Source organism: Carassius gibelio, chromosome A18 (genome assembly GCF_023724105.1).
Source record: "Carassius gibelio isolate Cgi1373 ecotype wild population from Czech Republic chromosome A18, carGib1.2-hapl.c, whole genome shotgun sequence".
Classification (NCBI taxonomy): domain Eukaryota; kingdom Metazoa; phylum Chordata; class Actinopteri; order Cypriniformes; family Cyprinidae; genus Carassius; species Carassius gibelio.
In genome coordinates this window covers 20752528-20779514 of record NC_068388.1, presented here as the reverse complement: position 1 = coordinate 20779514, position 26987 = coordinate 20752528, and the positions used below count along the sequence as shown (strand labels likewise).

General features: G+C 36.2%; 1 protein-coding gene across 7 annotated transcripts in view; it reads left to right on the top strand.

The window, feature by feature from the left end:
* The window catches only part of LOC127934467 (rho GTPase-activating protein 42), a 99314-nt gene that overhangs the window by 20742 nt on the left and 51585 nt on the right, over nt 1-26987 (top strand). For all 7 annotated transcript variants that reach the window (XM_052531876.1, XM_052531874.1, XM_052531879.1 and 4 more), the window contains exons 2-3: nt 3353-3448; nt 12024-12085. In XM_052531876.1, the coding sequence (XP_052387836.1) occupies nt 3353-3448; nt 12024-12085 (158 nt within the window). The remainder of the gene's footprint in view (nt 1-3352; nt 3449-12023; nt 12086-26987) is intronic.

Sequence of the window (26987 nt, the reverse complement as noted above, 5' to 3'; positions counted from 1 at the left end):
TCTGTGGAGACGGACAGCAGATCTACAAGCCATTACCCATAGAGATAAAGAGACAGTTTGGAGAGCTGAGGTGATACAGGAAGGTAAGGGGAGCAGAATGCCACAATGGAGACCCTGGTGGCAGAGGTGTGATTTTATAGGTGTTTCCACGGCTTTGTGCTCAGAATCTGAAAACCGATTGGGCAGCAGCAGGTGTCCTCCTCCCTCCTCCTCCCCTCATGAAACCCACTTGCATTTTATTCAGTGTTTGATCATGGGAAAAGTGAGCCCTATTAGCTCTCACTGAAGGTTTTAGGAAAGTAGTGTAGTTATGGATCAGCACTGCAGTGGTGATGCTGTCTGTCGGTACGAAAGGTGAAGGGAGCTGCATTATTGATGGGGCTCATTCAGCTTGACTGAGCAGACACTTACATCTCAAACAGATTATTGACCAGCACCCTGGAGTCTCAGAGCTGCTGCATGGCATGAGATGACATGCTCATTCAACTCATCGGTGGATAACCTTGTTATGCACTCTCAGTGCTTGGGTGATGCATAAGGCCTCCAATAAAACCTGATATTGGATTAAATTCATGTGTGTATCTCAGTTAGAATCTATGACTAGATTTAAAATATATCTTTTATATAGCAAGATGTTTGCAAATGGAAACTGGTTATTAGTGTGTTGTCTGTGGTTTCCAGAGTGTTGCTCTGCATTTGCTAAGGTGTTATGAGGGGTTTTAGTGCATTGATGTCATGCTTAGACAAAATTGGTCACCACTTTATTTATTATTTTCATATTATGGAAGTCAGTGTGGATCAGCAACTGTTTGGTTACCCACGTTGTTCAGAATATATACTTTTATGTTCAGCAGAAGAAACTCGTACAGGTTTGGAACAAATTGAGGGTGTGTAAATGATGGCAGGATTTTTAAACCCACAGGGAGTTGAATTGGAATGACAGGAAAAAAATAAAAATAAATAACACAACTAGCTGGAAATGTTAATTTATTTTATAATTTAATAAGTGAAACTCAATGCAAATCTCTATAATATGTCATATTTTTAAACATCCATCAACACATTTCAAAGCATTTTTTTTTTGACAAACTTAGCTTTTCTTGTTTAACATTATTTTTTTTACTTCCTCATATATCATAATCAAATTGCAATTACCGTATACGTCCAGTTTGCAACCACAACTCAAATTCATTTCAATTTAAGGATTGATTTTGCATTTAAAGGCATATTAGCATCCACACCTACAAAATAACATTCTAATTATTATAAGTGTCATGTATGTTGTATATACATATGATGTACAGTATGTAGATTCATTCATCATACGGTGTATAGACAACTTTACTGATTATGAGTTTTTTGACAGTTTAGACTTTAGTCAGTCATACTGTTCCTTGACAATGTAAATATACTTGCACGCTTTCTCTGTATAATTTATTTGTGGTTTGAATAACTTTATAGGATACAGGTACTAAAAATTAGTTAATTTGTGAAGATGATTCGGACATCTCTGAATGTTGAAAATGACATCTCACATCATTCCACTCTCTTTCATAGCGTCTTCAAGCTTCACCTCTGTTATTTTTTTTTTTTTAAATGACCCCTAATGATGAAAAACTTGCATACATTATTGTGCCTTTATGTGAGTGTATCAGTTTATTAGATCCATACAGTCTGTGTTAAAGGGACATTGGCCTAATAAAGCTTTGTTGTCTGTAATTAATGTTAATCAAGCAACAAAAGAATACCTGAATACTACTGTTAGACCTGAACTGTTTCCTAAATGAAATTCAGGTCCTGAGTTTAGTTGATAATATTGGATAAATAACTAATAATATTCAGTGATGTGATATGTCCTCTGCGTGGATTAATGTCTGACATGGTCACAGCTTGCACTTATTATTAAAACAAATAGAAAGCAAATAATCATTAATGGTCATTAATTTCAGAAAACATTTGCTATGATAAATTTACATGTATACTTGTAAAATAATGGAACATTAGGTCTTGAATTACTGTCTCAAAAGTCATGAATTCATCCGAATTTATTGGTAAAAATGTGTATGAACCCTGTAATTCTGTGACTGTTTTGTTTGCAAGAAACTCTGACTAAAATTGTGACCTTAGCGGAAAATGGCTACAAAAAATATATGATGTGCTGTGTTGTTTTTATGGGATGTGGGAAAAATCACATCACATCCTGTTGCCCTTTGCTGCAATGTTTTCTTTAGTTAGGAATCATGGCTAATTTATCCACATAAAATCTGTAGCCATTAGAACTGAACCCTGTAAGTGGAATGTTCCACTGTTTACTATAAGTGAGATTGCAGTGTTCTCTATATCCTCCCTGAACTCTGCATTCTGAATGTATGTTTGGCACGTGAGATTCAAAGAGCCAGAAGTTACAGAAATGTTATTTATCTCTGTTCTTGACCGTGTCTGACCAAAAAGTGGGCGGAAATTGTATAATGCACACAAAGTTGAAATAGAAGAAAATTAAAGTCATTAAGTGTAAATTGAATATGACCTGAAGCTCTCTTCCCAGTCCTCACTGCTATTTTGCAGTGTTCAGTGTCAATGCTATTACTAGATTTGACCAAAGCGAGCCATAATGCCCCAAATTAGACTTACATTGAACTTAAAAGTGAAGCATTTGCATGGAATTAACTTTTGATCTTTCTGGAATTACAAGCCTTTCTTCGTGGCAGATTTGTGTCAGTCTGCATATTAGTGCTAGTCTATCAAATGAGCATTACAATGCTTCCCTGTGGCCTTTCTTGATAGATGGTCAGTGAAGAATTTACCAAGCCAGCAGTCAAAAGTGCAAAGTTAGAATTCCTCCCTGCCACGTTGTGAATGTGTACGTATTGCGCTTTTGACAAATCTTGTGTTCTTAAGATTGAAAGAGTAATTTTCCAATCCTGTGTTTTTCCAAATAGAAGATTAAGGAAAAAGTAATGAGAAAACCTTTTCAGAGTCGAAAGTCAGAAAGCTTTTGAAAGCTTTTTTTGGTATTTGGAGGAGCAGTCGGGTCTATCACCTCTTTTAAGGCATGATGAAATGGCTTTTCTCTGCAGTCTCATTACCGTTTTTTGATTGAGTTGCTTAGCATTTCCTGCTCAAGTCTCTTCCACCCACTCTTGATGACTGAGATGTACATTTAGCACTCCAAATGAGAACTCATTTACTCTCAGCAGGGAGTGAGGATTGTGAATTTGTCTTTTTATACAGACTCCCATAGTATCGTGTTGAAAAGAGGATACACCTCTGACTCAACTGGCTTTGATTTTAGTTCGATTTTTATCTCTTTAGTTTTAGTTTTATGGTTTAAATCTCTTTTTCTTTGTTTCAGACCTCTCGGCAGCCGTGCAGAAATTCTCCCAGTCTTTACAGGAGTTCCAGTTTGAGTGCATTGGTGACGCAGAAACAGACGATGAAGTAAACATCGGTAAGTGTGATGTCAACTGCTTATTTGAGGTCTGCTACTGCTCATACTCCTTCAGTCTTGTAGATGCACATGACAAATCACAACAGGTTTCCTTAAATATTTCAGTTATTTGTCCAGGCAGGTAGATTAAATTGAGAACAATTGCAAACATTTGCTGAAGTTTCCTGCTTAAATGTTTTACAGACAAAAAGACCTAATGGAGTTTCAGAAGCTAGGGCTGTGAGATTAATAAAACAAATGTATTGATTTAGATTTGGGCTTCCCGTGATTATGAAAGCATCAAAATAAAACGATTATTGTGCCACATTATTTTCCTTTCCATTACAGCGGTGCATGTTTACCCCGCTTAAAAACCCAAACTTTACATCCAATCATGGGTACTTGGACTTTGGACTGCAATAATGAATGAACTAGGATTTGAGATTGACTCAGACATTTTGGACTGGAATTGTCTGAGTGCAGACAAATCTATGTCATGTGTAACATGAAAGATAGAAAAAATTGATTGAAACATATAATTAAGATAAAAGGCATTAACAAACACCTCCCACTCAAACTCAATTGGTTAAATAATAGTTCACCCAGAAATGAAAATTTACCCATAATATACTTACCATCATGCTGCGCCTACATCCTACATCATCGCTGGAATGCCACTCTCTCGTGAACACGCATACGAAAGTTAGCGGAAGCTAGAGATTACAGATTTTTACCACCGTGGTGGTAATGGACCAACAATTGCCGGTGGAGCGGTGTTGATATAAAAATATAATATATATAATTTATGTATAAATATATTAGTGGTGTCAAAATTATTACGTTAACAATGACGATAATTTTCAGTTTAATACATTAAAAATATTTAACGCAATTAATGCAGGGGCGAGACTAGAGTTGGCCACCCCACTCACAACTGCTGCTTCTGTCTCTTTTTCTCTTGACGAGAAGTGAATTCATTCAAGTCGCAGAACAACTCAGAAGTCAAGCGAGCGCAGAAACGGTCCTGTGCTCGCAGTGCGTGCTCTTCAATCGCATGCACAAAGGCACCAGTGCTTGCTGCCTTTTTTCGTATCTTTTCAAATAAAACCGCAAAATAAACTACATGCATGCAGTGTTGTTGTCAGTTAAGTCATGGAGCCAGCTCATGTTTATTTAAGCACTTCCATCAGTGAATTCGCAGCCTGTAAAACATAAAAATAAATCTAAAAAAAATAATACAGTTAGACAAGAAAGTAGCCTGAATAAGAAAGTTAAATACGCCCTGTCTATCGGACGCGAGCGGCGCAGCGCGACATGATATTACTCATTATATTCAGTGATGCTACACTGTATGCAGCACGACACGACATGACAAATCCCCGACAGTAAACTGCCTCGTCCTGTTTATGAGGTACTGACATGGTGTTCAAATGTTCTGAAGACACTAGACAGATTAAACCTGTTGCGATGTGGCAGTGTTGTGTCCGGTGAAGACACGGTTCACTGTTCCGCTGCCAAGCAAATGGCTCATTAACTCCTCGTCTGCCCGTGCTCTCTTTGAAATAGGAAGAGTTACCAGATTTCTTGTTAACATCTTTAATTTATCACGGTCTCATTTGTATTTTGCCAGTTTGGACAAAGCCTCATCAAACCTGACCAGCCAGCCATTTGCGCTCACAAGAACTTGAACACACTTGTACAAATTCGGATGGGTGAGATGAATGGAGATGGGTCCAGATATAATATTTGATTTCCCAACAGAGTTCATCGCACAACACAAAATTTATTTGCTGAACCAACCAATTTGCTGGCATTCGTCTGAAAGAAAGTCATATACACTTAGGATGTCTTGAGGGCGAGTAAATCATGGGGTAATTTTCATTTTTGGGGGAACTATCCCTTTAAAGACTTGGACTCGATTCGAACTTGAAAATATGGACTCGGGCCTTACACTAGTAAAAAGTATTCTGTGGGACGTGCTTGATATTATAAAGAAAGCATATAAAGCTGTAAAACAGAACTCATGCTCTTCCCCAGGCATCGTTCTGTGCATGTGCTTCTAGACAATGAGAAACACAGACAACCAAACTATACTTTGGGCTTCAAGTGTAAGCCTAAACTGTCAAATACACAATATGTATACAATATAAAATATGTCAAAATTCCCACCTTGACGTATTGCCAAACACTGTTAATTATGCTCAGACCTTTTCTCATCAGATACGAATATTCTAATTAAATATGAATTCCTTCAAGTCTTAACTATGTGGGCTATACTATCCACATTCATTTACTCTAAACCCTTTTAGTATATTTTTAGTCCATGAACTCTTATCTAAGCTATGAAAGAGCAACATCTAAGCGAAAAAGAAAATAGAATAAAAATGTTCCTCCAAACCCATTAAAGATGATCTGCTTAAGCATTTTAAGATCATCTTAATGGAAAGTTCTCCTAATGCTCTGAGGAATAGTTTCCTTCCTCGTCCCCAAATGTCCCGCACACTGACCCAGATGGATGGAATTGTCATGTTAATCAAGAATTATCCCTGGAAATTCCATATGAGTTCCATATAAGTCATCCAGAGTTGAGTAGCAAAGACAGATTTCTAGGCTCTTGTTTCTTCCACTCCGACTCTTTGCCTTTCGGCTATCAATTACAATCTTTAGCACGTGAGAAGTCACAGAAGGACTTACAATTCGTCGTTTTGTTAATAAACACATACTCGTACGAAAGCGAGCATCGGGCATTCTGATATCCTGTCCCAGTCCAGATTTAGCTCAAGAGCTCAAGGCAGGTCTCAGTGAGATTGCCTGGCCGGTATGCATAATGCATTGTATTGATTTGCCTACATTCCAGACAAAAAGGTCTCCGCTCAGCCCTTTAAGAGATCAGAGTAACTAATTGTGATTTGTGTCAGAGATTAAGGAAAATGCAGACGGCTCACCCTCAGTGGGCACGGAGCAGATGTGCTGAGAGTTCATACGCCCTGATGGGTTGATCACTCATTCTGTTCTGTCTCTTTTTGGAGCCATTCATCTCTTTCTATCCTTCTCTCATTTCTACGTTCTCTCTCATTACTTTGTTTATTATCTTCCTGTCCTGCTCTGTGCATTGTGTGCTGGCATGACACTCAGAGCATCTGCATCTAACAGCTGGCTTCCAGTCTTTCCGGACTCTCAGTTGCACAAGCCTGCTACCTTTTCCTCTTCTTTTCCCAAGCAATCTGATGAGGAAAAAATCAATTTCAATGCGTTGAGGTGTGGCAAATCATAATGGAGTTCATTTTGGCCCTTTCGTATCTCTGTCTAGTCGCCAAATAGGAATGGGGTGAATTATTTTTCCCAGTATTTGTATGATTAAAAGGGATGTTGGGCGAGCCGGCCTTAATGGTAATGTTTTGGAAGGTGGCACAAAGGCATCTTTACGGCTGTTTAGCTAATGGACAGCTTTAATGGACAGAAAGGTTGATAGGTAGGAAATGATAGGGCTGCAGCTATTGATTTACACATGTAATGCGGCGAGATGATTTTGGTTTGCATTCCATGGACAAGTGAATTTTGATGAAACCTGTGGCTGCATATTAATACAATCTCTTTGACATGAATCCAGCATTTTGTTCAAAGTCTGTTCAGTAATACTCAGATAAATATTGTAATCTATCCATCTATCCATCCATCCATCCATCCATCAATAACTGTATATAATTGTTTCATTTGATCATAGCAAATGAGAATTAGAAAATAATCTCTACAAAATATTTGAAAGAAAAAAACGCAGCATTGTGGTTGAGACCTACCGTATTCATTCAAGTCTGGCCATACCGGTATATATACAGTACAGACCAAAAGTTTGGAAACATTACTATTTTTAATGTTTTTGAAAGAAGTTTCTTCTGCTCATCAAGCCTGCATTTATTTGATCAAAAATACAGAAAAAACAGTAATATTGTGAAATATTATTACAACTTAAAATAATTGTTTTATATTTGAATATACTTAAAAAAATAATAATTTATTCCTGTGATGCAAAGCTGAATTTTCAGCATCATTACTCCAGCCTTCAATGTCACATGTAACATCCAGTCTATCACATGATCATTTAGAAATCATTCTAATATTCTGATTTATTATGAGTGTTGGAAACAGTTCTGCTGTCTAATATATTTGATGAATAAAAGGTTAAAAAGAACTGCATTTATTCAAAATATATATTTTAATAATAATATATATTCTAATAATATATATTCTTTACTATCACTTTTTATCAATTTAACACATCCTTGCTGTATAAAAGTATTGATTTTATAAAAAAAAGAAAGAGCAAAAAAATGACTGACCAGTAATGTATGTTGTTATTAGAAAAATATTTAAATTTTAAAAACATAGCTTCTTTTTTTAACTTTTTATTCATCAAAGTATCTTAAAAAAGTATCACGTTCTGAAAAAATATTAAGCAGCAGAACTGTTTCCAACTTTGATAATGAATCATAATATTAGAATGATTTCTAAAGGATCATGTGATAATGATCCTAAAAATCCAGCTTTGCATCACAGAAATAAATGATAATTTAAAGTATAATAAATTAACAACAATTATTTTAAATTGTAATAATATATCACGATATAAATTTTTTTTCTGTTTTTTTGATCAAATAAATGCAGGCTTGATGAGCAGAAGAAACTTCTTTCAAAAACATTAAAAATAGTAATGTTTCCAAACTTTTGGTCTGTACTGTGTATATATATATATATATATATATATATATATATATATATATATATATATATATATATATATATATATATATATATATATACACACACACACACACACAAGAACATATAACCTCTATTTATATAATATCAAGCATATTAAGATTGTTGTCAAGTACTTGTGAGATTATTTAATATATCAGAAGACCACAAAATCACCAAGCTTATTTATTAGATTATTTAAAAATTAAAAATAAATGCATAAAAAAGTGTTTAAATACAATACAAATTTTATTTATACTTAAATCCACAGCTTTTAAAAAATTTCAGCAATTCTTGCCTTTTACTTAGTGCTGTTGTTGACATCGACCATTGAAAACACTATATCTGTCGACCAGCAGAAAAACATTCTCATCTATCAGTCTTCATGGAAAGTTTTCGAAACTGTCTGGTATTTCTGAGTTTTGTTCCCATAGTGTCCCAGTCCTAAAAGGGTACGATTACTCTTACTGAAGAAAATGTAATTGTCTTGTGGAATCAATCTGGTCATCGATGAAAGTGAGCTTTCAGAGTGACTTGACCGGACCCCTCGTGTGCTGTGGGACCAGAATCTTGATGTAGCTGAGCTGCAATCTGCTTTGAAGCTCCAGCCAGTCTGTGTCACATCAGCAGTCTGTCTGGGAGTACAGACAGGGTCACCTGACCTATCGATTTCATTCCATGACTTCCTGCTGTGACATTCACAATCCACACCAGTTATCCTGAAATCAATCTCACAAAAAGATTGATGTAGCTCTAGAAATATTAAATGTCCTAAAAGTATAAGACTGACTCTTCTGGACTCTGACTTTTCCATTGTCTCACACAGCGGAGCTGTTCACTAATGACGTCAATTTGTAGAATGACCCAAGAGGAAATAGTAGTAACAAAGTCCAAAAATGTCATAACCATCCTTCACTAACATATTTTTTCTTATATTAATATTTACAAGAATGTTTTAATTTAAGGCCATTTCTCTGTAGTTTCAACCCAATTCAAAAGCAAAAGGTAAATGCTGATGTCTGTACCATCTATGTTTGTATTGAATGTAGGCTACTTACTGTGCAGATACTGCCGTTAATTTCAGATGGTTATGGTTATTGTTTTCAATAGCCAAAAGCCAGTTTGTCCTATTAAATACCAAATAAACATCGTGTTGAATGCATACTTTCCTTATTTATTGTTTTGTTGCTTAAAGGAAAAAAAAAATGGAAATTGGTATCGGAATTGGCCAGTTTGCTTGTAAAAAAAAATCGGTATTGGTATCGGCCATGAAAAATGATGATCGGTGCATCCCTAATCAAATTATATGATATTTTTATTATGAGAATTTTTGACTTTGAATTCTGTTTTCACAACATGATCCTTGAAAAATATATACAATAAAAATTATAATATAAATAAATTAATAGGAAAAAAACCCATGGCTGTTATGTAACTAAAGCTTAACGTTTTTAATAGAAAGAAAGAAAGTATTGCAATAAAAAAACACTCTGAAAATAATGTTGTTCAAGTGATTTCATGGGGTTTTAAAGCTATTTCTTGTTGAACTGTAGTCGTGTGCGACCGGTCTTGATTTATGGGTGGTGCATTAAGGGTTTTTAAATGAGAGGACGAATCCTTGTCTGCCCCTCTGATCAGTCCCTCGCAAATGTATGTACGTCAGATCTCTTCTATCTTGAGCCAAAAGCCCATTTCACAGAATGACTCATCCCTGTCATTCTCCCTATTATCCTGTGAATGATACATACCTTCTAACCCCTTTTAGCCACTATATCCTGCCTTAAGTACCTTATAGTTTAATAGAGACATTTATCCAGCGCTTCTGCTCTTTTCTTCCACATCTCTCACTTTATCCCTCTCACTCTCTTAATTAATGAATAAACAAATTCCAAATTGTATTTATTATTATTATTTTTATTTTTATTTGTATGTAAACGTAAGATCACTTTGAAAACTATTGGTAAGTACACAATAAAAAAATAAAAAAATAAAACAAAAAAAAAACAATGGCCATGTTTAATTAACTTTTTATATGTCCATTAATGTCCCTAAAGTTGGGTTCATTTTTATGTATTAAAATCTTTCAATATAAAATATAGGTAAATATATCTATTTTTACAGTGTGAAAAAATATATGTATTTATTTATTGTTGAATTCAACATTTAATAAATTTTCTTTAAACATTGTCAAAATACTAAAAATGATCAAGATATAGTTTGAAAAATAATATTTCCCAGCCCTAACAGTGATTGTGTTGTGTGCATGTCTGGCATCAGTGGGTGTTTTTGGAGGATTCTGTGAGATGGCAGTCTTACATTCAGCTGTCTATGCCTGCTAAAAGCCATGGTGCATAAATGGACACAAAGAGAGTGGACAGACTATCTGGACCGATGGTTTGATAATTGCATTTATAGAGTTGGCAAGCTGAGCTTGACCAAGTGTCCAAGCTCAAACGTAGGTAAAGTCCATCCAGGCAGAGACAGCAGCTGTCTCTCATTCACAGTCTGTTTAATTGAAGCGATGGAGCCATCAGTGGCTTGAAGACGCTGTTCCGAGCAATCACAAGCTGTTACTGTGCTACAGCGAGAGAAAGAGGGTATAGTGCCAATGCTGGATGGTGATGGGTTTCATTTTAAAGGATGTGTATTTCTTAGTGAAGCACTTAACACAATAGTCTTCGAATTCAAACTCAAGATCACTTCACTCAAGAATGTAATTTTGTCATTATATATTGAGAATGGGTCATAGTTTTAGTTGGTTAGCATGGTACAAATTTTTTTAAAATAATAATTAATAATAAAAGTTCCATAAAACATAATTCATAATTTGAGCACTATATTTCCTAATTTTCATTCATAACATTCATAATTAAGGGAATTATAGATGGAAGACTTCATCAGACTATTTCCAAACATCCATATGTTTAACTTTTACATTAAACTTAACTGTATGGTGAATTTTATAATATGCGCAAATTGGAATCAAGGTTATTTATTCACACTCACACCTGCTTCTGTTTCAAATTTTTAGAAAAATAAATTAAAAAAAATATTCCAAGGATAGCTCATATTAGGCTACATTAATTGTAGACTCGCTTTCTCTCTTGTAACCTTTGGGTTAAGTACTTTGCTCAAGGACTGTGGGAATTGTGGGAATTAAAATAATTTCCAGTTCATGGGTCAACTCTATTTGAGATTGATCTACAGTACCTTCAGTGCAGTGGTTACTCCTACGGTAAAGGTTACCTTTTTTTAGTCCCTGCTGGTAGAGGCTGTAACTACACCATCTGACATCTGAACTTTTTTAATTATTTTCTTTTTCATAATATTACATTAATTCCAGTATTATAATCAGTAATCACAATTAAATATGATTATTTCTTTGCAAAATAATAAAACTATTATTATTTTATATTAAAAATGATTTTTTTAAATATGAAATGGTTAAGAGTTGAATCTGGTAAAAAGTGTGTGTGTGTATACATAGAATTTAGTTTAAACTTTAAACCCTGAAACCAATCAGCAGCACCTAAAAGCCTTTAAGCACTCAGTTGTGGATAAACCATTAAACACGTCTATACCTTTTAGGTGACCTAAAGTGGAGGAATGTCTTTTTTAACTGTTCTGTATTGATTTAAATTCATAGAATAATGTCCATTGTTCATTCTGCATTTGTATTAAATGCTGAATAATTTATATAAGTAGCAGTGGCAATAAATCAATGCTAACACTGTTTACTTAACAGCATTTCTATTGACCCACATGAATCAAGTTATTATAGTAAGTTTGAACTTTTACCAACAAATGAAAATGGATTAATAACTCTATTTTACTTCTCCAGCTCAGTCCTTCAAAGAGTTTTCCCAGCTGCTGAGCACCATGGAAGAGGAGAGAAGGCGGCTGGTAAGTACTGAGTATACATACTATAGATGTGTTTATGGTATCTGTAAAATGAATAGCTGTGTATCCTATGAACATCATTTTATTTTTTTATTTATAATACCATAGTAGTACCATATTGTTTTCCCCATGTCATTGCTTTCTTGGGTGTGTACTGTATGTTTCGGACATGTTCTATGGCAATACCATTATGGATTTATTTATTTATTAAAGATTATAAAGGTAAAAAATGTGGTAATACTGTAAAGCATAATTTTTGCAGATGCCAAGAAAGTACTGCTGTTGTTTCCCCTCAAATTAACGCTCCATAAAATCCTCATGATTAGCAGAGCTGATAATGAGAAAGCAAGAAAACAAACAAAGCCTGCCTTTCCCCTCTGATCAGTAAAACAGCAAGTCTGAACAAATATGAATCTGTCAGATAAATAATGTTTAATCACCCTGTCAGGGTTTATTTAATGATAATGACCAGTTAACGGTGTGTTATCTTGCTTTTACACAGCTAATTTACCAAATAAAATAATGCTATTTTGTTTGAAAAAAAAAGAGACCAACACAAGAAATTAAACAGTTAATTATACAGTTGTTCATTATATCCAAAGAGCTGTGCAATTTTTAATCAGCGTTTTAAAACAGGTACACTCTTCAGTGTAGATCATAGTGGCACGCTAGACTTGGTCGTACATTGTGTCTGGTTTCTGTGTGGATGTGTGTGTGTCTCAGACCTCAGAACTGACTTGTCAATGAAATCCAGAAAACAAATATTAACCACACAGCTCTATGGTTAATATTTTTTGACGTGTGTGGTCACTCATCACGACTTATATCACGCACAGTTCCAGTAATATGAAGTACAGTTCTGGGAATATGAACCCTTGCGCTGTAGTTTGACACCAAAGGTTCAGTAGTTTGTACGAAGTCACTGGTGCACGTAGCCCTTGGGCCTTATTTTCTTCACATTGCGTCATTATTGTCCTTCCTGTTAAATTAAATGTGAGAACAGCAAACACTTCAGGCAATATGCAGCTTTATTTAGACAAATGTTTTTAAAACGTAACCACAAAGATGTGAGAATAATCCAAAATGCTTAATAGCTCACTTAAATGGTGCTTTAATGATGTGTGTTACCAGATGACCAGTTACCAGCTGTTCATTTAAACCTTTACACTACTTTACTAAATGGCAAGAATAATACATCAGACAAATTCAAAATCAGGCCATCCATTTTTAAATGATACGTTTTATAGTTTTGTTTTTAAGTTGTGCTGTAGATCCAACATTCATCTTTCTAAATGGTTCATTGCTTGCTGTCAGTAGTATAGTGATGTATAAATCACAGCTCACAGAGAAATCACAAACCAAGCAGATTTTGGTGGGTCAATGCACTGTATCTATCCTCATGACCCTCTTGAACCTGTCGCAAAATCTGCGTGGGGAAATCTTTTGCCCTCATGTGAAATTCCCAATCACGTGGACTCCATTTGAAATAACTTGGTTTAGCAAAAAATTGTTGCAAGTGCTTATTCTTCTCTATTGTGACATCAGAGTGAAACTGCTTCTTGAACAATAACACAAAAAAAAGTATAGGGAGTTGATTTTGCCAACTGAGTATTGATTGGATCATTGGATTTGTTGTCATTTGCTAATTAGTACAATCTCATGTGAGTAGTTTCTGGAGGGGAAGCCATATTGCCCACCTCGGTGCGCATGTCACCAGAGAAGAGATGTTTATGTGAGGGGGAAGGATGAAAACAGTTTTTTCGGATTATAAACATTCTATCAGTGCCAATGTAAACTCTGATAACAGCTCAGTCTAATTTAAACACAGCATCACTGCTGAAAGTTGACGCGTCTTCATGGAAGATGCCAGCTAGTGCAGAGCCCAACTCGACCGCAGCAGAGAAAATCAGGTAAAATTGTTGACCCGCGAGATAAAGTTGTATGCAAGCTACTTAAGATACAGTTAGCATAACATTCGAACACTAGCAACATGAGGTAACATCTCAAAAATGTGCACCCAAATGAGCATTGCATAATGTGTGGAACTACAGCTAAACAGTCACGTCTTGACACTTAACGTTACTTTGCATCGCCCGCCGCAAGCTCTTTGCCGGCAACACGACAAGAGGCCATAACGGATAAAATAATTTCGTTCATTTGTAAGGACATGAGACCGATCAGTATCGCGGATGGGGCACGCTTCGGGGAGTTCTCTCAAGCAATGGATCCGAGGTTTGATTATTTATCGTTTCATGTCAAGGAAAAGGTCGATGTTTACCACAGCACAGCTCACTCTGAGCATTCGATGTCGGTTCTATATGCTGTAAAACTTCAATTAATATTAATAATATTTGTTTCAATCACTGAGTGAAGCCTGCTATATTTGGGACAACAGTCGCGACCTTAAATTGCTTGCACAAAAATTTGTTTGTTCATTTAAACCATTATGCGCAGAGAACATGAGGGTGAGAGAGCGTGAAGTCTGCAGTCTTGGCCATTAGTTGATTTCCTTGTTTTTGTGTAGGTTATACGTTGTCATATATGTTTAAACTTAAATAGACTAACTATACAAGTAGTTATGTCTCTTTGTATTATTTTAGCCTGTTATTGACGTTATGCGCATCATTGACAACATGCGCAGCCAGATGTTCGAATAGTTCGAATATTCGTGTATTTTTAGAGGGAATATTCAAACGTCATTTTTGAGCAATTTTGACAGCCCTAACAAGAACCTCCACTGAAATCAATTGTGAGTTGATTCTACCATACACTTCACAAAATAATTCACATCCTTTTGCATTTGGACAACATTCTAATCTGTCACTTAAGAGGTTAGATAACAGATAGGATGTTGCCTTGGTAGACAGCATGGAAGCTCACTATGTTTTGAAACAGAGTTTAAGTATGTGTGTTTGTAAGTGATCCCAAATGGGAGCATTACTGTTTGCTTCCTGTGAAATGTTTGAAGTTATAGAAGATAAGGGAAGTTTGATAAAATGACTAATGGTTTGTTTTCGTGACCTATGTTGCTGTTTTTTCTAGAAGACCTGCTCCTTAATGTCTCTGAGTTTCGTTCGTATACTGCAACCCCTGCTAACTGATCTCCATATATGTGGGGGAAAAAGCAAAGTCTGTTTCATTTCAGACAGTGAGTAATAGGGTGAATATTATATAAAAAAGGACTTTTAAATATACATTTTATTACGCTACTCCTAAATGCATAATTTATGGATTTATGGCTGGAATAAACTCATTTGCGCGGTCTCACACCGTAGACACATTAGTTTTATTGAGAACAAAACACTTTTGAGAAAAGCAGCCTCAGTGGATTTGATTTCATTTTCCTCTCCATCATCTTAAACATGTAATCTCTTTTTAGAAGTCTTCATGCATAGTTTGCTGCAAAGAAGAAACGCAGAAGATTTAGTCAAAGAGGAAGCCCACAGGACAGAAAATATCTCAAATGGGATGTCTTTATTATCTTTCTCCTAGACAGCAATAAGTTTAAATGGAGATCAAATGGAGGCTTAAAGGTACAGTCTCACAGAAGCATGTGAAATTATTTTGGACCCTGGAAAAAATATAAATTTGTATTCTTTATATTGAAAATATTTAGAACTGTTGGTCAAACAATTTTTATAATTGTATGTATGCCAAAATGTATTTATAAAAATAGTTGAATCCAATTTGAAAAATAAACTTGATTTTTAGCTTTGACAAATACTTACTTCAATCTCTTTTTGAGTCGATTGTGTGTTTAGTCTCGTGTGCACCGTATAGAGTAGAAGTACTATTTGTGAGTCGCTGCCTGTGTTGAGCATTGCAAATCACTCATTTGTGAGGTTGCATTACTCAGGATGCTGATGTTGAAGACAGCTGTACGTAGGTGGTAGACAGCGAGGCTAGGTTTTGAAACAGAGCCATTATTATTTTTTGCATTGTGTGGATCACTGCTCTTTGTTTTCGGCGATTGACTTTCCTCACTGCTTAATCAGACATCCTGTAATTCAGGGCCAACCATGGTTAATGAGAAACCACATGGAATGTAGCTGGAAGTCAATGAAACTTTCCACTTTACTCAGTTTATTTACATAGCTTAGTGTTTCATCCCTTTGGCCTGTAAGTCTGCTCTTTTTAAAAGGATGCAATGACAGGTGTGTGCTTTTTTAGGGTATACTTTTGTGTTTAAAGCTCAACCTGATTTCAAATGCTCTCATTGCTCCATCTAGCAAAACCTTGTGTCATACATTTTTGAACAGATGAATATAAGTAAGGGAGGAAGGAGATTTTCCAAATATTTTCCATGGTAGAGTTGCTAGTGCGCTCTTGATCTCCTGAGCCCAATCAGTCATGGAACAGAGAGCGCTTCACTGTCAGACTGAATCCAAGGCACCCGTATACATACATTCGTCAGTTCTCTTCAGTCGAGTGGGATTGAAGCAAGGACCTTCTGATGCAGTAATGCTCTAAATAATTCTGACCTGTTGACGTGCCAATGAGAGAAGAATTGTGATTATCTATCCACGATTATCTATCCACGTCTTGTGGAGATCAGAATGCTAAATGGCGCTTCAGATTTTAAACTTTCAGTTTGCGATAGGTTTGCACCTCTGAGATGCTCTCTAATCATTTAATCATCATTTACATTAAAGTAGGGGCCACAAAATCCCTTAATTCATCTAGCAAAATTTAATAGTGGCCAGATACATAAACCGTTTAGACTGTTCTCAAAAAGTCAAAACAAAAAGTTATTATTTCATTGAAGACTTGTTCTAACTTTATTAATTAAGGTACAAAAAGGTAGATTGGTCTAATTTGATTCTGAAAAGTAAAAAATTAAGACTGAATACTTTTCTCGGCTAACTGGTTAACACAGTAGGGGTGTAAGAAAATATTGATATACGTGAGTATCACGATATTTTGTTTGGCGATACAGTATCGATTCTCAAAAATGGAATATAGATTTTTTTTTAAATCATACTAGATTAATGGCAGTTGTTTTGTAATTTTGAGTCATCCCGGCCGCTAGATGGCAGTCTCCATCTCTGAATGACAGTCAAAGTGACAGAAAATACTAGCATTAGAGCATGCTACTGGTGTTAGCATTAATATCACTCCAAGTAATGGAGGATGAAAGAGTTGTCCCTGTTCCTGGTTCAGTGTACAAAGCTGAAGTGTGCTGTCATTTGGGCTTTGTAGTAACGTCCACCGTGGGACCATGATGAGGGCGCCGCCTCGGTCCCGCCACGTCCCGTGTGATGAGGGGCTCGCATGGGGCGGGTCAAGGTGGGCGGTAGGGTCGCTGTGCGGCGGAGCTGCAATAAATTTGGGGGTGTTTTGTGCAGTTGGGGCGGTGCTCGCGTTGCGGTTTCGCCAGTTACACTGTAACATAAATACAAAGTGAAAAACCTGTGAAATCCACTTGAAAAGGTTCAACATTTGTATTTATTTTATTGTTTTACAATTGTTTTGTTTTCTTTAGGAATACTGTAAGCACTTTTTTATTTATATTAAGCAGATGTAATTTTTTGTTCAGATCAAAATGTTATGACATTGTATCTCACAATTGTAAAATGAAACAAAGCAGGTTCTAATATATATATATACATACTTGTGTGTATATATATATATATATATATTTTTTTTTTTTTTCCGTACATTACTTCCATATGTACATTAACTGACAGTCACCACTGATAAGTGACTACTAAACTTAATTTTCTGTTTAGTTGCTTTGCAGCAATTTGTATTGTAAAAAAAATGCTATATAAATAGATTTTAATTGAATTATGTTCTTAAAGACAGCTTTCCTAAAAATATATCCTTTTCCTAAAATAACTGATCCCAATATATTATATTGCTGACAGTATCGAAATTTATCGCAACATATCATATCGCAACCCCTGTATCGTGATACATATTGTATCGCCAGATTCTTGGCAATACACAGCCTTAAGACAGAGTCTTAACATAGTGGCTATTTTTATGCAGCTGCCCCCAGAACTCCTTAGAAACCACCTGTTAGTGCCTTAGCAACCACCTAGACCAGCCTAGCAATGTCTTAGCAACCACCCAGAGGTGCGTTTCCCAAAAGCAACTATGGTCCCATTGTTATCAATAGAGTTCAACAGAATTTGCCACCATATTTATGCCCCCAGGAACTTTATGCCTTTACCCAGGAACTAGGGACTTTGGCCTGGTCCTTGGTGTGCTTCCACCGCAGGAACCAGGAACTAAATAAAGTTCCGGGTAAAAAAATGCCCCTCAGAAAGTCCCTGCTGGCGAGGTAGTACTTTTTCTAAGTTCCGGAACTTTTGGGGGCGGGACCTGGGCGCTAAACATCCTGATTGGTTGAGTTCACGCAGCATTGGTTGAGTTCAACCACCATTTTTTCGGATAATTAAAAAAAATGTACTGTTATTGTTTTATGAAATGTAATTTAAAAAGTATTCCAGGCGATAATGTAATGGTTTAAAACTAAAAGATGTGGTTTATTTAAAAAGACAGCGCCTACTTAAAAATGTTTTTCCGCCGATCTCGGAGACGGTGAGCTCCAGGCGTTCAGCGGGAGCTCAGTCCTCATGTATCCGCAAACAGCAACTCGTCTAGACCTTCTGATATGTGCCGCTGGCTCTGATGTCTCTTTAGTGGTTAAACATAAGATATAATTCATTTTGGGTAAATCTAACAGGTTATCTTTGGTCTGTATTCAATTTATCTATATGTTAAAATCAAAATAAAAAAGGCAAGTTTATATAATATTTCGTTTCATTGTAATGGCTGTATATATACACATATCCCTGAACTAAGTACATTCCTGCAGCTGTTATTATGCTTAAATGAAAACGAAAGGGGTGGTATTTGATATCCTATTCATTTTATTGTAAATGTACAGTGAGGAAAAAAGCAGTAGCCAAGGCGAGCTGACTGAAGTTATCAAGTACGCTGCTGCTTGCAGATTTACCAGATTTGCGTCGTCGCGGACATCACACTCCCGAGTTGATACGTCTGAACTACCGAGGATGTACGTCCAAAATCAGCGTACTATAGTATTGAGAAACACACGCAGACCTACGTCACCAGTCTATTTGCCTGATCTTCCTGGTACTTTACACAATGGTGGAAACGCAGAAAGCAACAAGTCTGGGAGGGGAAAAGTTCCAGGTACAAATGTTCCGGGTAATTTCGGTGGAAACTCGGCATTAGTTAACAATACTTTTGAGAAACAGCATAACATCACCTTAATAACCACCTAACAACATATTAAAACTTCCCAGAACATCAAGTATAGCACCACATTAGCAACATTGTATAACTCAGTCTATCGAGGTCACTAACAACATTAACAAAATGGAACTTTGCAGTGAATATATCAGGGTCTTTAGTAACCATCAAGAACAGCCTAGTAACAACCCAGAACATCCCAGAAACCACCTAGCAATGTCTTCACAACTATCCAGCTCTATCAAACAAAAGCATGCACCTGTATCTCACCAAAACATCATAGCAACATGCTAAACAATTTAGAACACTTTGGCAACTGCATAGCAACACCCTGGCAACCAGTAGCACTGTAGCAGTGAGATTTGCATGGGCAAACATCACCCCCAAATTCTTTTTTGACATGATATGAATGAAAACTAGAATGAATGGATGGCTGAAGGTTTTAACAAATAAACTCAAAGCAAACCCAGCATTCTAGATCAAGTTTCTTTTGGGGCTTTGCGGGTGTGTGCTTTCACAGATGAGAAATTGAAACAAAATCCTCAACCCCCACCCAACCCCCCGTGTCCCCTAGTCACATCTGGAGTCAATCAACAACCCAAAAATAGAAAAGACACTGAGCGATAAGAAGCTGCTTTCCCTCACTGCCTCATAGATACATGTGTATCAAATTAGTGCCACTTCCTGTTTTAGAGATTTATTAACTGAAATATATATTTTGGTGCCAGGACTAATTCAAGGAGGTTTTGGAATGGTTTGTACAGTGAAGTTGGGTTATTGGCACTAGACAGGCATGAAGGTTTTATTACCGTCATGATGGTTTGCTTGGCTCAAAGCCACATAAGAAATCCGTAACCATAAATGTGTGTGAATGTGTTCATGTGTGTGTGCACCAGCCACCCAAGTGTGTTAATGTGGAGCACAGACTTATCGAATTCCACCATTTTAAAGAGAAGTCTGGTTGAATTCCCCCTGGTGTGAGACAGCAATCCTTGAACAGCAGAAAGAGAGATGGAAAGCTTGTGTGTGTGTGAAAGAAAGAGAGAGAAAGTGCATTGAACACTGCACGGTTGGAGATTGTTCAAAGCTGCTGAGTTCTGATGGTATTCAGAGGCCAGGGGCCTGATGTTGTGGCGCTGTTTTAAAGGTGATCATATCCTTTAGGGAAATCCTCTTGAAGCTGTTCCAGAACAAATCTGCCCTCAGCCAATAATTTTGTGAAAGCAGTGAAATTTGGTTCCTTTTTTGTCAGTCTAGCCAGGTGGGGTTATCTTCAGCCTGCAAACTGTTTTGTAATTTCCTCACTTGCTTGAGCATGTTCCTCTTAGCTTTTTTTGTGTTTTAGACAGCTCTAAGTACACCTTTACATCCCGTCTTACATTAAGAAGACAGGCCCTGTGTTCATTCATATAATCTTAAGTTACAGGGAACACACATTTATGCTTACATTCTGCCCTAAACCACTCACAGCTTATTGTACCCTCACATTAAGCTTCAATTTGACGTGATTCATATTTCAAGAAATGCTGCTCTTTTGAATTTTATATTTTATATTCATCAAAGAATCCTAAAATATATATATATATGGTATCATAGTAAAAATTATCAAACATAGAAAACGGTTACTTATCATTTTTACATGAATAGTTCACAGTCTTACCGTTTTACTGTATTTTTTATCAAATAAATGCAGGTTTGGTTAGCATAAGAAACTTATTATTTTTTTTTTTTTAAATATTTAAAACTTGGATTTTTGAATAGTAGTGTATGTATAAATAGAATTTAAAATTGTCCCTGACCTCAGTGACATTTAACCAATAACTTACAAATAAAATAAATAGAAGTTTGATTTTTTTTGTGAGAAGGGCACAAAAAAAACACCTCTTTTTATTATTATTAATATTCTTTATTTATTTATTTGTTACAATATTTTTTACTAAATTAATCATATTTGTTTAATTTTAAATTCAAGTGCATTGCTGAGAATTTGGGATGGATCATATGCTTAATTGTTATAAATATATAAAAATAAGCCACCAAAATTCCAGTAAAGTGCTAATTCGAAGTTCATGCAAACCAGGACCTGGTTTAGGCTAGATGTGGTGAGTTGTTCAGTCTCCTTGCTGTTTTGTTTATCTTCGCTATGATTGCGTTGCCAGTGTGGGCACGCAGTGTGCTGAGGCCAGTCTTATGGAATGTCACATCGAGCATGACGACAGAGAGGGTAGAGAGATAGAAAAGAAGTGATTGTTTTCAAGGTTTACAGAGTTTGTTAATGGGACTCATGAGGGCATTTATGGTGAGACACATATGGACTGTACTCTACTGTGAATCCAGGACTCGAGATGAAATCACTGCCTCACAGCTAGAACCAGAAAACAAGGAGATTTATTTGAGTTTACTGTAACTAAGACAAAAGTGTCTTTAAACAAAAGACACCACATACCTCTCACAGCTAAATAGAATACACAGAGAGAATGCAGCTTCATGGATAATGTCCATACACAATGACAACTTATATATATATTTTTTTTTTTTTTTTTTTTTTGTGAAAGACTTCTCATGCTCAGCAAGGCTGCATTAATTTGACTACAAAATATTGTAAAATATTAATACAGTTCCTGTGATGCAAAGCTTAATTTTAATCACCATTACTCTTCAGTGTCATATGGTCCTTCAGAAATAATACTAATAGGCTGATTTACTTCTCAATTATTATTGGTAATCAGTTATTAATATTGGTTCTTGTATGATAATGTCAAAATCAAAAAGTTCTTGCTGCTTAATTTTTTTTTGTCAAAATCATGATAAAATGTTTGTTTGTTTTTTCAGCGTTTTTTGATGAATGTCCAAAAGAACAATTTTTTTAATATACTTTTATATTTATTATAGATGCCTTACATACAATCAAATTGTGTATCACAGTTTAGTAAGTATTAGAAATATTAAGCTGCAAAAAAGTATTAGAAATATTAAGCTATAAAAAAAATAAAAAAAGAAGAAAACTTAATTATTCCTAACTTTTCTTGTGACTGGTAATTAAACCATTTTACTTAACATAATGTGCAATTTTTCCTAGAATGAGTAAAAAATCCATCGGGAATTGAATGGAATGTTTTAAAAGGACTTTATTTATTTTAGACCAGATAGAAGTGGCAGTTATCTCTTTTAACATCCTATCTATGAAATCTGACTGTTTTGAGCAAAACAGGACATTCTTCACCTTACACCTCTTCCAATGAATTGAACCTTGAATGAGACAGCCTCTCCGACGCCGTCATGCTCAGAAAAACATCTCATATCTACTCATCGACTTTTCAGATGAGTAGGATGTGAGGGTTTATTCAGGAAACAGGTATTTGGCTGCATTAGCACCTGAGGTGGCAGAGCAGGTCAGGGAGATTTGTGTTTCGCTGAGAGCGCACTTAACATAAACACAACTTAATTGATATCTTAATGGAGAAAATGCTGTCATGAAAAATCAATACGAGTTCATCATAAAAAGTTAATGTAATTTGCTGATGAAATGCCTTATGGGTAATGCTTCAGAGCCGAAATGGATTTCCCTCTCTCTTTAGGTTTATCGGCGGAATGTGTGCTGCAAGATCTGTTGAACTTCATCCAAATGAATTCAGCAGATATTCGGTTTTCAGCTCAAAGAAAATTTTTGCAGTCAACCTCACTGACACCAATTAGAGTTGTATATAGATCACCGCCGACTGTTCTCAGATGCCCGGGATGAACCAGGTGCTTTGTTCCTTGCAGGCATTTTCTTTGATCTCTTTTGAAAAGTTTTTATGAGTAACTTGAAAGAGTTGATGAGTTTGTTATCATATGATTAAGTAAAAGTTTTAATTGCTAACAATTTCATATATTTTTCAGTGTATGGAATGATATTCCGGACATTATTCAAAAGGAAAAAATTGTATTTGCAATTGGGTTTTCAATTTGTGGACGCAAAAAATGTGACATAATCTAAATGCAAATCGCGCATTACTGTTTGCATTTTCACTTTCGCGAATGCACAGTGAGTGCCAAATTTCAAATTGAAAAGCAAAGTCCATTTGCAAATGCAGTTATCATGTCTTACGAGCTATGAACCAGTGATATGTAAAAAGCAATATTAATTACCACATTTGCTTTTTCACTCTCGTAGCGATGGAACACTTTAATCCCAGTTTATACAAGGGCAAGATGAAAAAAAATAGTTCACCATTTGAACCTTTCTGAAAACAGGCAGTTCCCCTCAGAGACACATCTCAACCGACATCTCTATCCTTTAACACTTGAGAATGTATACAAGTATCACAAAGTATCTATTTTTATTCACAGACGCACTGTTTTCATAACAAAGGAGGCGTTGTGACAAGTTGAATGGGAATCCACTTGCAGGCTTTATTAGTAGAGGGTAGTCAAACAGGCTAGGTCAAACACCAGTGAAACAGCACATACAAGGCAATCAAAAAGAGTAATTCACTAAATAAGCGAAGGTCAGGGCAGGCAGCAAACAATCATAAACAAATAAATAGTCCAATATCAAAATACTCCAAAAGAATTTTGGGAAATGGAGTCCGGGGTGAAGTGGCAAGAGTCTGGAATGGAGTGCCCCCTAGCGAAGCTCACAGGCACTCCAGCTAGAGAACATGACAGTTTTCCTTTGTTTTCTCTTTTTATTTAATTTTCACATTCCCCCTATATTCTGTTCTTTTAGCATTATATTTAGGCCTTATGGCATGATGTTTCTTGGGGTGTAAAACAGTTCTAAGGAGTGGAATATAAAATCAGTCCACTCCAACTTTTTGCATGTACTGTATGTTTTACATAAACTTCCTGCGTGATACAGCAATTACTTTTTCGCATTTAAGGCCTTTTTTGATGTCCTTGGTATGTCTTCAGTGACATGTGATCCCTATAGGTGAGACTGTCTTCAAAGGCCCCATCAAGACAGGCCATTTCAGATAAGGGTGATTATGGCAGCTCATCCCGAAATTAATTCCAAAGGCCAAATGTCCTGAGAACTGCCTCCACAACTACAAAGGAAAAAAGGCATTGAAAACCTTTGCTGTTGATATCAAGTCATTCAGATTCAGATTAGTCACAGTGTCTGAGCACTGCAGCGCAGGATGTTTTGCTCTACAGCTAGGCAAGTTAAGACGGTATGAAATCAGCCGTGAGGACGTTCCACTCCAAACCGGTAATAAATTGCAGCCAAGGTGTCGATTTAACTCATGCATTTAAATCATATAGATCTGATCCCTTTCAGATCTAAGCATTATCCTGGGAAGACACACACACACACACATAGTCCTATTTGTGCCTTACAGATTCTTCAGAGTTTCTAATACACATGCTTTATTCATTGGTCATAAAATAATAATCAAGGAATGAGCTGGAAATTGTAGCATTTATTGAGTTATTTTCCAGTTAGCCACATTTAGCGTCTCCATTAGCCGTAGGGATGATGTTCTCATCGCAGTTCTTCCCTCGTGTCGGAATATTAATCTAACCAGTAATTCCTTTGATAAAGTTATGCTTTCTAAATTCCTCATTCAAGGCTTGGGGGGGGGGGATATTTTTGAATGCCAATGAAGCAGTGCTTCCTAAATTGTAATAAAACAAAGGAATGAAATGAGAAACTGATAGAAACCGTGCCAGTTTTGGGGTTTATGTCTAATCACACAGTGTTCAAATGTAGATGAGGTTTGTGTGCCTTTGTTAAGCAAAGGTGAGGGTGACCGTGTGTTTCATGGGCTTTTTGAGACAATGAAAACAATTCTTTTTGATTTATGGGTAGAGAGCGACGCTCTCCAGAGATGGTGGAGGAGAAAGGTCTCTCTAAAATTAGACTAGGTATTATGTGCTGTGTTATAGCTTTATCACACACCCTCACAGTGTGGAATAACTGTTAATCAAAGCAAGTGTCATGTCACACAGCCACGGCAGGTCTGCTCCACATACGCCGATGTGCATCCTGACCTGGTATGTTTGCATGTTTTGGGCAAGGAGGTTTTTAATACCTGGTGAGAGGAATATTCATTAGCTTACCAATTCATCTCATTGACAACTGTAATGTGCTGCTGCAAAAAAATAAAAATAAAAATAGTAAAAAAAAAAGTATTTGGCATTACAAAGATCTGAAATACATGGTATACTTACTGCAGGTTTGATGCAGCTTATATATTCTGGTTTCCTTTTACGTATATTTTTGCATTTTTAATGTTATACATTTAGATACATTTTATATTATCTTATAGACGGTTTCAACAGCAACAACATGAATAAACGTTACCGTGCATGCGCGCTTTTGAGGACCTAACTTCCGGTAGACTTCCAAATAGAATCAAAAACAACAGCCAAGTCCCTCTAGAGTAGGGATGCACCGAATCCAGATTTTTGGGGTTCGGCCGAATACCGAATCCACTGTTTAAGATTCGGCCGAATCCGAATACCGAATCCTACTCGCATCCTTATTCCATTAAAACAGTAAAACACATTAATGAAGTAAACAACGTCCACAGCAATGTATTTTTCATTTTATTTTATTTTATCTGTAAAAAAAAAGAGAATGGGCAACATTATGCCAGGATGACAAGCAGAATTTTTTTTTGACAATTACCAAGCTTATACTTACCCAAGTAAACAACCAAAACCTTTCAATAAAAGTGCAGCAATGCAAAGAAAGGTGTTTTTCTTTTCTTTTTAAAAATCTGAATATGTTTGGTGACTTAACTGAAATTAATGTTATTGAACATTAACTCAATAAACATGTATAGCAGGCTGTTTAGTTTTCGTTTATAACAGTAGGATAGGCTACGATTAGAACAGTAGCCAAATATTACGAAAAATATTACGGAAGATCACACACATCTCCTTCATCATAATTAAATTAACGTAAAACCTCTAATCTTTCACATGAAATGATTAAAAAAAAAACAAGACGCTCTGCATTAACAGGTGACAGCCGGTTGCGAGGGTTGGAACGAATGTCCCCAGCAGTACTGAAAAGTCTTTCACTGGGCACAGATGTAGATTTTTGCCATTTTTGCCATGCAGCATTGGAAATCGCTGCTGGTTTGCCTTCCACCACTGAAGAGGATCCTCTCTAAGAGGAATCAAAGGCTCACCGAAAAAAACGCTTATCTCCACGTCAGCACCCAATGTGACTGGCTGGCTCTGTATTGCTACGGTATAAATCGTCCCAGCCGCTCAAGATTCCTGAAGAGTTTAGGTTAGAGCGAACTGTTGGGCCGTGTTCCTCCTCATATAAACACCTTCACGCAATCCACGGCCGCGTGACGTTGACCAGCGTAGCACAAGCCTAGGGTTCGGTTCAGTTCGGTGAAAAAAAAAAATAAGATTCGTCTGAAACCGAACCCCGTCAAAAAGCCCAGTATTCGGCTGAATCCGAATCCTGGATTCGGTGGATCCCTACTCTAGAGTAGTAATTTTTTGATAACAAACAAAATATGTTTGCTGCGTGGATCAGGCGGACTTAATGAAAATGCAAATTCATTCTTTGCCCAATCTGAAAAAATTATATTATATTATATTTAGGGGTGTCCCTGACTAAGGATTTTCATAGTCAAATCGGAATTTTCAAATCTTGCCGATGTTCAACTGATAATCGAATCAAATGTTTGGGGGTGGGGCAAAATACATTAACAAGAGTCAAGTCAGATAT